Source organism: Procambarus clarkii, chromosome 18, assembly GCF_040958095.1.
Source record: "Procambarus clarkii isolate CNS0578487 chromosome 18, FALCON_Pclarkii_2.0, whole genome shotgun sequence".
Classification (NCBI taxonomy): Eukaryota; Metazoa; Arthropoda; class Malacostraca; order Decapoda; family Cambaridae; genus Procambarus; species Procambarus clarkii.
This window is the reverse complement of record NC_091167.1, coordinates 11767714-11782106: the sequence shown is the minus strand read 5'-3', so window position 1 is coordinate 11782106 and position 14393 is coordinate 11767714. Positions and strand designations below refer to the sequence as shown.

The 14393-nt window shown below is 41.0% G+C and overlaps 1 protein-coding gene across 1 annotated transcript in view; it reads left to right on the top strand.

Annotated features, from left to right (window-relative positions):
* The window catches only part of LOC123754682 (negative elongation factor A), a 128520-nt gene that overhangs the window by 68373 nt on the left and 45754 nt on the right, over positions 1-14393 (top strand). The window contains exon 5 of the mRNA XM_069326259.1: positions 13538-13701. Within this exon, the coding sequence (XP_069182360.1) occupies positions 13538-13701 (164 nt within the window). The remainder of the gene's footprint in view (positions 1-13537; positions 13702-14393) is intronic.

The following is a 14393-nucleotide window of genomic DNA, read 5'->3' as shown; positions in this document are numbered from 1 at the left end:
TCTTTGATTTCTGTTTGGTTTGTTTTGTCCTTTCTCTTTTAGTTGTTTCAGGACCGTCATCTCATGCCGAATACTGTCACTTCATATTGTGCGGCGCTGGCGGACCTGCATCTGCCTGCGTTCGGGGTGGATGCCACTTCAGCTCCGTTCCGCAAGCTTTCTCATGCGTTGTTTTACCTCTGTCCTGCTCATGTGCTACCTGAGCCGTCCTGGTCTTCAGACGAGGTGCTCTCTCTTCTCTTCGTATGTTTGTGGTGGCTCCTTCGGTTAAGGACTGGTTTTTCTACGGCTTTCCTTGTTTGCATTGGCCTCTGGGAGTTGGGTCAGGGAGCTTCATACATCCGGCGCAGGGGTTTTTGCTCTTTCGGTCCTGGTAGTCGGTTTGTTCGTTTGCAGCCGTCTACTTCTTTCTGGCAAATAATGGGACTGCTGCTTTCCGGAGGGGTCCTTGGGTTGTTGATGTTTGGTTGGTTCGGCATGGATGGTGCATCATATTTTGTGTCCGGTTGCGGCTCTTCGCCGTTACTTTCATGCTGCGGCCTCTGTGGCAGGGGACGTGCTTTGGGTTGACCCGGTTTCCCTTCTTCCCTGTTCCAGGCCACTGGTCTCCCAGGTCGTCCGCAGGATTATTCGGTCCAGCTAGGCTGCGGTCTATCCCCCCATGCCCATGATGTTCGTAAGTTCATGGCTTTGGCTGCTGTTTTTGGTCTTGGGCTGACTTTCGGGCCCGGGGCTTTTGGAGGTCGAATGGGGTCCTGGGCGCACTGTACCTTGTTCATGTTCCTGGCCCTTCTCGTCTGTGTGTAGCCTTGGGTCGCAGGTTGCAGCCAGTTGTTTGACTTCGAGTTGAGGAGCAAGTGGCGGCCACCTCTCAAGTAAGTCCCTCTTTTCCTTTATCTTTGGTTAGGTAGCTCTGGAGAGCCGAAGGGGCTCTCCACAGAAAACCAACGTTGAATGTAATGAAACGCCATTTTCTGGATGAGACCCAGAAGCTCCCCAACATCCCTCCCACCCTCCGGTCAGCATTTTTTTTAATGTTTTTGATATTAAGCCTCTGAACTGAGGTTGGGTAGCCTGTGCGTGAAGCCTGGGTCCCCCTTCCCCTGCCCGGGGAATGGGAGTTGCGCAGACAGCGGCGCGGCGTCTGTTGTGACGTCATGCTTGTTTACTCGTTTTCGATTGGGGAGTTCTACTTGCTAGTTTGGCTTTCAGTTAGCAATTTTTAGCCAGCTGTAGTTTTTGGAATTCCTACCTTTCTGGGTGCCTGACCTGGTGGATCGCAGACATAGACTTCATCCAATTACTTGAGGGTGTCTATAGGCTATTGCTCCTTGTGCTTCTCTTGAGGGGGCCACGTTCTGGCTCTGGTCCCCGGTAGGCTAAGAACTCCATCAAATGACTGTTGCCATGGTCTAATATATATACACACATTAGCCCGGTATAGTTCCTGGGAGCCTCCGGGTCTCGCCCAGATAATGGTGTTTCATTACATTCAACACTGTTTTTTTCAATAGCGTAGTAATTGGAACTTATCCTCATTAAACATCAGGCTATTTTCTGTGGCCCCTTAAGACTTATTTAAACACTTTAAGGGGACCGCGTCGTACATATCCGGCGGGTTCGCTTATGCAGGTTCTGCCCCCGCGTCGTAAATAGCCGGGCGATCTAAAAAAAAACATATAAAATCCAATTCTTATTCGATCGACTTGGGGTTTGTATGAAAATGTTTGTCATTAAATTTCCGTTTTCTCTAATAGGCACATGGCCTATTTGAGAAAACGGCATTGTATTGTAACTTAAGAGGAGAGACTATTGAGTTGGTGACACAACGAGGGTAATCAGCCACTTCACACACACTTGTGTGAGCCGCGATCATTATTATACATTTATATGCCTATGTCTGTGTAGAGAATGTTATTGCGAGTTCAGTGATATAAAATTTAACGCTGTAGGACTAATGTGGAGCTGACAACAAACAAAAGAGTATGAACATTTTGTTGCTGTTTGGGCGTACGGCGAGTGATCTACATTTTTATTTATTTCGTGGTGGAATAGCTAATGCTTTGGTTACATTTTATACATATGATCTTGTAGAGAATTTTATTGCCAACACATTGATACCAAAATAAAATTTGCAGCTCGAGAATTGGTGTCAGGAGAGTGAAAAGATTACACACTGTTTGGTGTTTACACTCAAGAGAAAAAAACACCCGTGCACAATGCACTATTTTTCTTCACGGGTACCGCGCGTATTAAAGTGATAATTATTAACATAAGGTTGGAGGTTTGTTGTGTGCTCTGTGTTGTCTACTCTCATGGAAATGCTAGTATCATCTGCAAAGGATGATTTATTACTATAATTTGTATTCTTGTCTGTCTGATATGAGAATGAGGAAAAGTACTGGAGTAAACACGGTACCTTGGGGGACTGAGCTTTTTTTAGTGGAATATTCAGATTTTACTTTGTTGACTATTTCACTCTAGGATCTGTTCATTAGGAAGTTAAAATTCATCTCCCTACTATGCCAGTAATTCCTTTTGTGCACATTTTGCGTGCAATAACACCATGGTCACGTTTGTTGAAGGCTTTTGCAAAATCTGTGTATTACATCAGCAATTTGTTTGTCTTCTATGGCATCTAAGGCCATGTCATAGTGGTGTAGCAACTGTGAGAGGCAGGAGTGAGAACTCCTGTTGCGCAGTGTTGTGTAGACACCATGATTCCATGTGTTTTGTGACCTTACTTTTTAGCACTTTTGTAGATTTTTATGATGTGTAATATTAGCACTATGGCCTATAATTTTTGGCATCATCTTTACTACCTCCTTTTTAAAGCGGCACAATCTCAGCTGTTTTACGTATGTCAGGGATAACTCTTATCTAGGCTCCATGATAGTTTCGGCCTTACACATGGGGTCCATGGTTTGAGTCTCCTAGAACCCAGGTGAATGGAATCTAGGCTCTCTCTCTCCCAAAGACATTTAAAGTCTCTGATAGTGAATTTTTTGCAATTTTTTATGAATATAGAATTCCAGGAGTCTGGGTTTGGCACAGAGTACATAGACATTATGTCTGTGGCTACTTCAAAGTCAAGTGGGGTTAGAATAACATCTGGTATATGGCTCAGTGGTGGTGTTGCATTCATAAAAAAATTGTTTGGACCAGTGATCTGCAATATGTTCAGGCATTCACTGGAAACAGAATCATACTGTAACCTCAGTAGGGTTATGCATGTCTGAACTTCAATTAGGTTGTGATCTGAATAATGTGTGTTTGTAATCATTGTCCCTAATCAGTTCATTATTGTTTGTAAAGATAAAATCTAAATTTTTTTTTCCTAGTTGGTTCTACTGCATGCTGGATTAAGGCAAATCTGTCACACATCTGCAAGAGGTAATCTGTATGTGACTGTTCACTTAAATTGCTTCCTGGGATTCTCTGGTACAGTATAACTGTATTTGCCACATTTTTCTATGTTTCGTGCTATAAATTTAAGTTGCCAAGTAAGATGATTGGGACAGGGTTTGGGAGATTTTCTAAGCAGTATTCTATTTTTATAAGTTGGTCTTTAAGCTGTTGACGATTTGCATCTGGTGGTTTATATACAAGAACAATCACCACAGTTAGTTCCTATGTTGATTATCAGCAGTTTTACCATATCATTTGGTGTGTTTAGCAGCTCTGTGCAGATGACTGTCTCTGATATACAGGCAGACCACACCCTGCAGCCTGTGTTTTCTCTCAAATCTGAAAAGATTTAACTCCAGTATCTGTATCTGTGTCAAAATAGTTGTTTGAGAATTAGTTAAAGCTACAAAACATTGCATTTGCCTAATTTATGAGGCCAATAATGAAGTGGACTTTGTTTAGCATGTTTTGATTCCTTGTATGTTGGCAAATATGAGAGATGTTATCGTATTTGTGGAAGTGCAGGGTATTTTGTTTGGTGTTAATCTCTGTAGTTCTAGTTGGGGTGCCACAGTATCTGTGACCTGTTTAGCATTTGGCAAAGTTGGTGGTAGAGTTTTGACATTTCTCGCCATTCTCTTTCTTATACTAAAATATCTCTCTGCTGCGTATAGGTGTTGCTGAATTCATAATGGCGTTCTTTTGATTTTATTCCCTTGGTTCCTTGGATGCTCGGTAGTCTGTTACAACATTCCTTCTTGTTTATTAAATTTTTACACAGTTTTGGGCGAAGCGAAACTAAGCGAAGACATTTTGATGATACCTGAAGGCTGTTGACTTATGAAACAATGTGTTTGTCTTAGATAAAGAGTTGGCAGATTTCAGATACCTTTAATGTGTTATTCCCTAAGCTGTCTTTGGCAAAGGTCAGAGCAAAGTTTGAGGAGTCTGTGGATACAGAGGCAAGTAAGCAGTCAAATAATGAATAAAAAATATGAAAAAGAGTAACTAAGAAGAATTACCCCCCAAAAAATAATGTGGAATTAAAGGAATATAACAATAAGAACATAAATGGTGAAGGAGAAATTTGGGCCAATTACGTTTTTGTGGGCGCTACTGGCAAAACGGAAACATATATTGGGGGATATTTTACCATAAGATTGTTAGCACCTCTGAGTTACCATGTTTATACAATTTCAGTCTTGCAGTGGCCTTGATACAACAGTTGTTGTGAAACTAAAAGGGTTGAAGGTGCTTTGGAAGCTCAGATTTTGTTCGTGTTAGTCATTTCTAGTCCTTTTATTTTGTGTGTTAGCTTTTCATATAATCTTCGGAGAAAGCCCCTTCTTTTAGTGCTGACAATCGGATTCTCTGGGTTCCAGAGAATCGTGCTGTTTTGTTGGACAGCAAGACAACCCGACCCCAGTCCCTCCTGGGATACTGCTGCGCTTGGGTTGCTACCAGCCAGCACCCCTCTTTGGGGTGGAGGGAAAACAGGTAAAACATTGGTGGAGGTGTAATTGTGAGAATGGACAAAGACTTGGTGTGTTCACTTAATCTCATTGGCATGAATGTGAAGAGCAAGGGAGAAGAATTGTAAATAGACAGATAAATGCTTAAGGCTTGAGATACAATAGGAGAATGGTGAAAAATCAGAGTGGAGGGTAGGTTAGATGAAGGGTTAGTTGCCTGGCAAGGAAAAGATGCTTGTTATAAGGGTAAAGAGAAGGGTAACTACAGTATGTTAATGTCTGAGAACATGAGGGAGTATGCAATGAGGTAAATATGTATTAATCCAAGAATGTGTTGGAGTATGTATTAGATAAGTGATGTGTAATTACCTAAGTGTAGTTACAGGATGAGATCTACGCTCGTGGTGTCCCATCTTCCCAGCACTCTTTACCACATAACGCTTTGAAGCTACTGACGGTCTTGGCCTCCACCACCTTCTCACCTAACTTGTTCCAACCATCTACCACTCTGTTTGCAAAAGTGAATTTTCTTATATTTCTTCAGCATCTTTTTTTAGTTAGTTAAAATCTATGACCTCTTATTCTTGATGGTCCAGGTCTCAGGAAATCTTCCCTATCAATTTTATCTATTCCTGTTACTATTTTGTACGTAGTGATCATATCTCCTCTTTTTCTTCTATCTTCTAGTTTTGGCATATTTAATGCCTCTAACCTCTCCTCGTAGCTCTTGCCCTTCAGTTCTGGGAGCCACTTAGTAGCATGCCTTTGCACCTTTTCCAGTTTGTTGATGTGCTTCTTAAGATATGGGCACCACACAACCAGCTGCATATTCTAGCTTTGGCCTAACAAAATTCATGAACACTTTCTTTAGTATTTTGCCATCCATGTATTTAAAAGCAATTCTAAATTAGAAAGCATCGCATAGGCTCCTCACACAACGTTCTTTATGTGGTCCTTGGGTGATAATTTTCTATCTAGTGCCACCCCCCTAGATCTCTCTCTCTATCAAAGGTCTTTAAAGATTTTCCACATAATTTATAGATTGTGTGGGGTCTATGTTCTCCTATTCCACATTCCACAACATGGCATTTATTCACATTAAATTCCATTTGCCAAGTGGTGTGCCGTATATTTATTTTGTCCAGGTCTTCTTGAAGGGCATTACAATCATCTAAGTTTCTTATCCTTCCTATTATCTTAGCATCATCAGCAAACATGTTCATATAATTCTGTATACCAACTGGTAGATCATTTATGTAGACAATGAACATCACCGGTGCAAGAACTGAACCCTGTGGTACTCCACTTATGACATTTCTCCAGTCTGATACATTGCCTCTGATTACTGCCCTCATTTTTCTATCAGAAAATTTTTCTTCCATGTTAGAAGCTTACCTGCCATCCCTCCAATATGTTCCAATTTCCAGAACAAACTGTTATGTGGAACTATGTCAAAAGCCTTTTTTAGATCTAGATAGATGCAGTCAACCCAGCCATCTTTTTCCTGTAAAATCTCTGTAGCTCGATCATAGAAACTGAGTAAATTCGATGCACAGGATCTTCCAGATCGAAAACCATTCTGTGTGTCTGATATATCGTTTCTCTCCAGGTGTTCTACCCATTTAGTTAAAATTATTTTTTCCAATATTTTGACTATTACACTTGTCAATGATATGGTCTATAATTGAGGGGGTCTTCCCTGCTGCCTCTTTTGTAGATTGGAACTATACTAGCCTTTTTCCACACATGTGCTACGACTCCTGTACACAGGGATGTCTGAAAAATCAGCTGAAGTGGAATACTGAACTCGGGTGCACATTCTCTCAGAACCCATGGTGAAACTCCATCTGGTCCAACTGCTTTGTTCTTATTTAGCTCTAAGAGCATTTGTTTCACTTTGTCTCTAGACACCTCTATGTGCTCTATGTTGTTCCCTGGATTTTTTATTGTGTCTGGTTCCCTGAAGATCTCATTTTCTACAAGCACACTTTGAAACTTTTTGTTTAATGTTTTACACATTTCATTTTCCATGTATCTGTCCCCCATTTTCAACCTCTGTATATTGTCCTTTACCCGCAGCTTGCTTTTAATGAATTTATAGAAAAGGCCTGGATCTGATTTACATTTGTCTGCTATACCGTTCTCAAAGTTCCTCTCTGCCTCTCTCCTTACTGACGTGTAGTTGTTTCTGGCATCTTTGTATCGCTGGTATGTTTGGGGGTTTGGCCTCTTCCTATGATAATTCCATGCTTGTGTCTTTTAATCTCTGGTCCTCTTGCAATTTCTGTTGAACCAACCCTGTTTCCTATGTTTGCATCTCGGTTTTGGTATGAATGTTTGTGTGCCTTCATTGTATATTTCGCAAAATATGCCATCCATCTCATTTACTTCTTTGCCTAGCAACAAGTCTGTTCAATTATACCCATGAAAAAAAAAATGTCTAAGTTCCTGTTAGCGGCCACTATGGGTCGTAACCGGGTTCTTGATGGATGAACCTAAGTGATAGTATCCGACCCCAAGTCGGTAGTGGCTTTCAAGGAGTTGACTAGGTAATGCAATAAATAAAAGAGGGGAATGAACACAACACTGAACCCTTTATCAATATATTCCCATCACATTAAATAGAAACATAAAAATGAAATATTACTACACTTAAATATATATACAGGTATCGTTCTCACATAAGACACTGAGCACTCCACGACACTAACACAATGCAGCTTTCGACGATCTTCGTGTTACCCCGACACACAGTACCGTTCCCGACCTTACCGGCCACGGTACTGGGAAACACTGACGAGTCTACCTTTGCCGTGGGCCAGCCTACCGGCATTCTCATGAGGTGCCTCTGGCCACAATCACTCTCCAGTCAAGTGCTGACAGAGAACCTCAGCCATGCTGATTGGGGCCAATAGACAGACAAATACAGAGGTATCACAACCCTGGCCGGGGCCTCTAGCTGTGGGCTAGTAACACTCCTCAACAGGCACCTCACTGTCTGTCTTCTCTTCCCTTAGCCAGTCCCGGGATACACCAAATTCTTCCACTGCTACTCCACTAGCAGAAAATACACTGGTTCTGGTCAGCGGCGGCTCACTTAGTCGTCAGGCGGGACTAAGTCGGGAGAGTTTAGGCTGCCCAAGGTAGACTGCCTTCCTCAGTACCACTGCTGCCCCATGTCACCTCCATGGACACAGACACGTCATCAGTTATAGGGTACTGGAGAAACCAGGAAGCAACACTTCCTCACTCGGGCATTGATATTGTTCTGTAGCACAACCTAGGTGACGCTGGTCTTGATTCCCCACCTCACCAGAGGGCGCCCACAATGACCCCTCTGCCTGTCCAAGGCAGGAATCTTTAGCCATTTGTCCTGGTTACGCCACCACCCATAGATGGCGTTGTCTATGTAGCGTCCCATTCCCGGGGAGTATGAGTACAGTCTCATAGATGGCGCTGGAACTACCAGGCCCATACGCAGACGGTGGTGACGAGTCCGTAGGAGTTCCCCATAGCGTCCTCTCTTGAAATTGAATTAAACAACTATTTCAATGTTCCCATTCTCTACTTGATTATATCGCAAAGCGTATTTAATGTCCAAGAGGACATGTTCACTCTTTCCCAAGGAAGGAAGGTACTGGATGTCAAATACCTCTTCTTCTTTCCTAGGGAATACTAGATCCAGTACTGACGGAACATCCTCTTCCCTCATTCTTGTGGGCTACTTGACGTGTTGATACATGAATGTCTCCAAAAGGAGGTTTGCAAATCTGCCTGTCTAAATGTTCTCTGTTCTTGCCTCGTAGGCCTCCCAGTCTATTGACTTAAAGTTGAAGTCCCCAGTACCAACAATCAGGATTTATCTTTGTCAGCTCTTACCATAATCTCTCTCGTGACTATTATGAGGCCCTCTCGTTTGTCATCCAGTTCTTCCTTTGTCCATGTGTTGCTTGTTGGTGGGCTGTAGGCATTTAAAATTATCAGCTTATCATCTTGATTCCAGATCTGCAATGCCATTATGTCAATATCTCGAGGGTTTTCAAATATTAACTCTCTTACTTTCAGGTGTTCTTTCACCAGTATAGCCACTCCTTTCCCTTCCTAGTTTTCCCTGTCATGTCTCCAAACTGAGTAGCCCCTTGGGAATACGACCTGATTTAAAATATTTTCTTCAAGATTCGTCTGTTAATGTGACAATATCTGGGACTTTGAGCTGAATTATAGTGTGCATACTTGTAAATGCATGTACTGTACTCCTTTGTGCACAGAGAATGTTGATGGAAAGAATGAGTGGATAGTGCTATTAACAAATTTGAATCATTGAGTGAAGCTGCAAGATGGTTGGAAAGTTACTGTGCCTAGGAATATGAATCCTAAGGTAGAAACTAAATTTAGACATTTTGGAAATTGGGGCTTGTTAGGTGTAAATTGGAAAGTGGATTCTTGGTGGATGTGTGTTTGGAGAGGGATTTGTTACTCAGATTCTTCAATATAGCATTGATTTATACATAGGTATATACATGGAGACAAAGGGAAGAGAATGAAGTGAAGCAAGAGTGTTTGATTATAAATGTGTAGAAATAAAATGTAAGAGTTGTCTTGTGTAAATAAGTTTGCTGCAATTAATGAATTACACTTTGGAAAATTGTGAACAAAGCTAAAGATTATTGAAGATGGGCTGTGTTGATGTGATACATGTGTGTATGTAACAATGTATTCTTCTTCACTTTGTTCCCAATAAGAACTCCCTTTCCCTGTGTGTGTAAGGAAGCCAGAGATTTTTCACTAGTTTCTAAGTTGTTGACATATATATCAACCCACCTTCGTATGATTACAAATTTGAAAAAAACTAAAAACTTAAAAACATTCGCTGACGTATCATGCATACTGATTTGAGTATTGTTAGTGAAGCAGCAATCACCTGATTGAACGGGAGAGACAAATGTGTAAAAGATTGATAATATTTTTTGTATACAAGTTTAAAAAAAAAATGTAAGAAAAGAGCTACAGAAAGTCTTGAGAAATTTGTGGGTAAATAAAGTTGACATAAAAAGCAGTGGGTTGTGTAAAGGGCAGCGTGCAGATGGAAAATGTAGTTAAAAAAAAAAAAAAAAAGAGGAGGCTGTAGTGGGAATACAATGGACTACTACTTCCCATGATCTTGCTGCAATATGGCCTGGCCAGTGACTGGGCCATTGGGGCTGTGTTATCTGTGTTGACAGTAGTAACTTCTAACACCATTCCTGGGCCTCTTAAGTGCCTCTCTTTATACCTCTGTACCTATGTCCTTATACTTTTTCTGTGCTTCACTTTTTCCACCTAAGTGTTGAATGATGGGTTCATGCTAAAAAAGGTATGAACTGTACTATTGCTTCTAAGCATTTCTGCTTATGAATGCGTCATCTGGTTCGCTGACTTTCCTTCAATTTGAGTCTTCGATTGAACATCTACAAATAATCACTAACCCTTCTGTAGCTCCCGTTTTGTGTGTTCTCTCACACTATCCAGTTTCTTGGTTCCACTCCCTCTTTCAGTTCTACAGTTTAATGTAACACACTAATGCATTGGTTACTGGCTCCCAGTGACACCTCAGATTTTATTTTCTCTACATCTTCATTTTGGGTAAATGGCATTCTAAGGATACTGGTGGAACCTTTCGTCGTTATCTTGTCGGTTCTTTCATGCTCCCACTTGAAATGTTTATCGGCTTTGTCTGCTAATTTTGCTCTTCATGTTTCATATACTTTGAGATTAAAATCTCTTTGTAATAGTCTTTTTGCTTGCTTCCCTTGCCATTGTGGCTGCTTTTGTTGTTATCTTGAGGCATGTATACATGTGACGTGAGACAGTACCGCAGCTGTACCGGGCAGATGGAGTGTGGCGCACACGTTCATTAAAATAAAATAAAAGGCATTGGCCTTTGCAGTGTGAGAATTGGGCAAGAGTAATACTCATACAAATAATATAACAACTTACTCTATAATAAAGATAAACAAAAACACCTGAATTACAAAAATCCCTGACTTACAACACTTGGCTGATACACAGTAGCAAAACATCATAGGAAAGCTTACGTTAACACAATGAAAATAATACTTGAAACGTAAATGATTACTCTGTACAAAACGTTATAACCTGGACACGAAGCGAGGTCTGGAGAAGCAGTCTAGTGTCGTGCCAGCTAGTAATGTCGTAATTCTTGAGCACCTGAAGAGAGACTGAAGTTACGGCTGGGGTCAGGTGAACTTGTAGTACCCCTGATGGTGACGTCACATCCTTTGTCAACGGTCAACTGGAACAAGTCACTGGAAGGATAATGAGCAGTTTGCAGGTTATAACCACCCACCAGTTGGTGCACCTGCAATGGTCTCACCTGGGGTATGGGGTGTATCCTGGGGCTATTGTCTAGACTTGCTTGAGCTCGATTTTCTTGGATGTTTTGATGATGACTGAAGGTCCAGGTGGAGTGTAGTAGTGTCATGATGAGTCTATCAATGACAAAGGTAAGAGTTAAGAGGCAGTTTTCATGGCTATTCAGGGGAATTGTGTAACATTACAGTATTTGTGTTTTTATCGGGAGTCGAGTGGGATACTTCGTTGACAAATGTTTGTGATGTTACCAAGAGGTGTAGTGAATATTTTAAGAGTAACATTTACAAATGATGAAGGCAATAATATGTTTTCTGTGAAGGAAAGTTACACAAGGAAAAGGTTCTTGGTATAGATGAAATAGCCAGTTGTGTTGGTGTATGGGAAGGGGGTGATAGTGGACATAATGGTTGGTGTATATCAGATGGTATGGCAGGAGATTGAGGTGCTAGGTGATTGGAATGAAGTCATTTTGGTCTATAAGGGAAAGGGTATTGGGGAAGATTGGGAAAATGTTATGGGGGACGCTAGTTTATTATTACAAGAAAGTGTGTACAAGGGCGCAGTTGTGAGAGTTAAAGAAATAATTCGGTGCAGATAGGGAGTAACAGTGGGTTTTCTCAAGTGGAGGAGATGCACATATTAGATTCTTACTGTTAGAATGGTTGACAATTTTCTAATAGAGAGGAAGTTGTATGCTTGAGAGGAAGTTATGGATTTAGGAAAGTGAATGTGACAGTATTGATACTGAAGAATTGTTGGAAATATTAAAGATCAGTTTGATGAAAGAGTTTATCAACAGCAGTAAATTATTTTATATGAAGAATACAGCATGCGTGAGAGAATACAGGATGGACCAAAACATTGTCTTTCTTCATTTTCTGATAGATCATTTGGCCCATCATTTCATCAGCTCTGTTATTGTACAACCTGTCCTCCTACAAAGAACATCGCTTTTTGCTCATATGTGTTACATAAGGCCAAAACTTGTCGTATTAGAAAATGGGAGTGGCTCTTGAAAGTGACGTACTGTCCTGTTTTCTGTTTTGGGTCCTCTGGTATGTTAGGAGAGGACACTTTAAATTGACCGTTTTCTTGATGTTGGGAAACCTTACGAGGACGAGCTGTATTGCAACTAATTTTCTGCATGTATGATGGGTAAAATAGGAGAGGAATTTATTGCTGTGGTGGGCATAAGGGTTGTGCAAGTACCTCCCTGGTACTTTTTTATATATACAGGTATATGTATATGTGTGTAGTGGTATAAGAGGTGAATATTGTAATGAAAGGAATGATTGTTATTACACTACTAAGAGAGTTTAAGAAAGCCCTGACATATGAAAGTGAAACTTGTCTTGGAGAGGAGCAAAGTACCCAAGAGTACATGCAGTGGAAATGAGTTTTCCGAGAACATCAGCTGGTATAAATATGTGGGACGGATATTGCAGTGAAGAAATATTATGTTAGTGGGTAACATAACAGATGTGGAATCACCCGAGTGTTTCAAGTGTACAGGTTAGACACATGTGAATGAGTCTGGGTGGATAATCTGTATTTAGGAACTGCCTTATATGGGTCAACTGTCCTGCAATTTACTTTATTCTTATGTTGTATGATATAAAGGATGAGGAAAGGAAATATGGAGTTGGGGAGGTTAGGTACTTTACACTGAGGTAGTATGGACATATTTGTAGGATGCTAGAGTGTCTACAAGATTGAAATAAGATCATATGGTAGAGGTAGGTGGCACTTATCTTGGAGGGGAAGAGTGTAATTACATATGAAAGAAAGGGTAGTGAGGGAGGAGTCTAGAGAGCATGGATGTGAAAGTTTTCATGGTGATTTTAGCCTCCTGTAACCACCTTCAGATCGAGAGCTCCTGGGAGGGAATACGTTCTATAGTACGTATTTTTTCTTGGGCATTAATTTAGGTAGTTAATAACCAAAATATCTGGTTTATATCTTCAAATATATTTAGTGGGTATTTATTGGAGTAATGCAAATTTAAATTCCTTTACAACTTTAGCACAGTACTAATGCATTATAGTTTGAGTAGTATGAGGGGCATGAAGGCTTTAGTTATTCTGTATCCTCACTGAATTGTTTCACTTCTGTCTTCAGGAACTCAACAGAAGAACTAGAAACAATAGATACTTGATTTTACTGTCTATTCTAGGTATTACAAACGTGATGTTAATAATACAGTATTCAAAAAGATCAATTGTGTTGTGTACACTATGATAGCCAGGTTCAAGTGGCTAGCCATTCAATATTTCTTTTTCCAACAGCACCATTGAAGGGCATTCCCAGCCGGTTGCCAGGCTCTGGACTGAGAGGTTCAGGTTTGGGTTCCACCCCAGTAAGCCGGCCGCTGGTACGTTCCACAGTCACCCGTAAAGATGGTGGCATCAAGCTCCTGGATATCACAGAGTCACCAATTGCTGTTCAACAGGTTAGTGGCACAAGTGGCTTAACCCCTGCAATGCGCACCTTGACCACCAATGTTTTAGGCCTGTCATAAAATCTAAAACACATGTATAGACTAGGCTCACATTTGCTTCCTCAGGCCTCTTGTAACCATCACCCATCTTGAACAAAAAATCTGAGTCCCTCACTTTCTTTATAGGGACTTAGTAAATAGAGGAGGCCCCATGTCTGGCACATCACCATTCAGTTTTCAACAATAGCTATATATTAGTCCCTGTAACTGTGTATTCTATCATTAGCCCCAAAAAGTAAACTCACAAGATTTCATCTTGGCTCTTGATTAGTGTCCAGGCTTCATAGCCATTGCAAGGCTCCACCACAGCCACCGTTAGCATAACATTAACCACCGTGCTGCGCTGAGTTTATTGTGAAATTCCCTCGGTGCGCATGAAATAAAGTGTTCCCAAAAAATTCTTTTTTCTTCATAAAATGATAAATTCCCTTCCCTGAACATGTCTATGTAAAAATAAATACCAAATTCCACTTACTTTGGCTGTGGGGACGTGGACAAGGTGCGCTGTGACATCATCAGGGCCTGGTCGCCTGTGTATGAATCGCCCAGACATGGTCGCACGGGCCATTCAAGCACCGGGTATTGCCACAAATATATTTACAATGTTTTATGTATTTCCAATACAGTTTTATTAGTTTTTTATC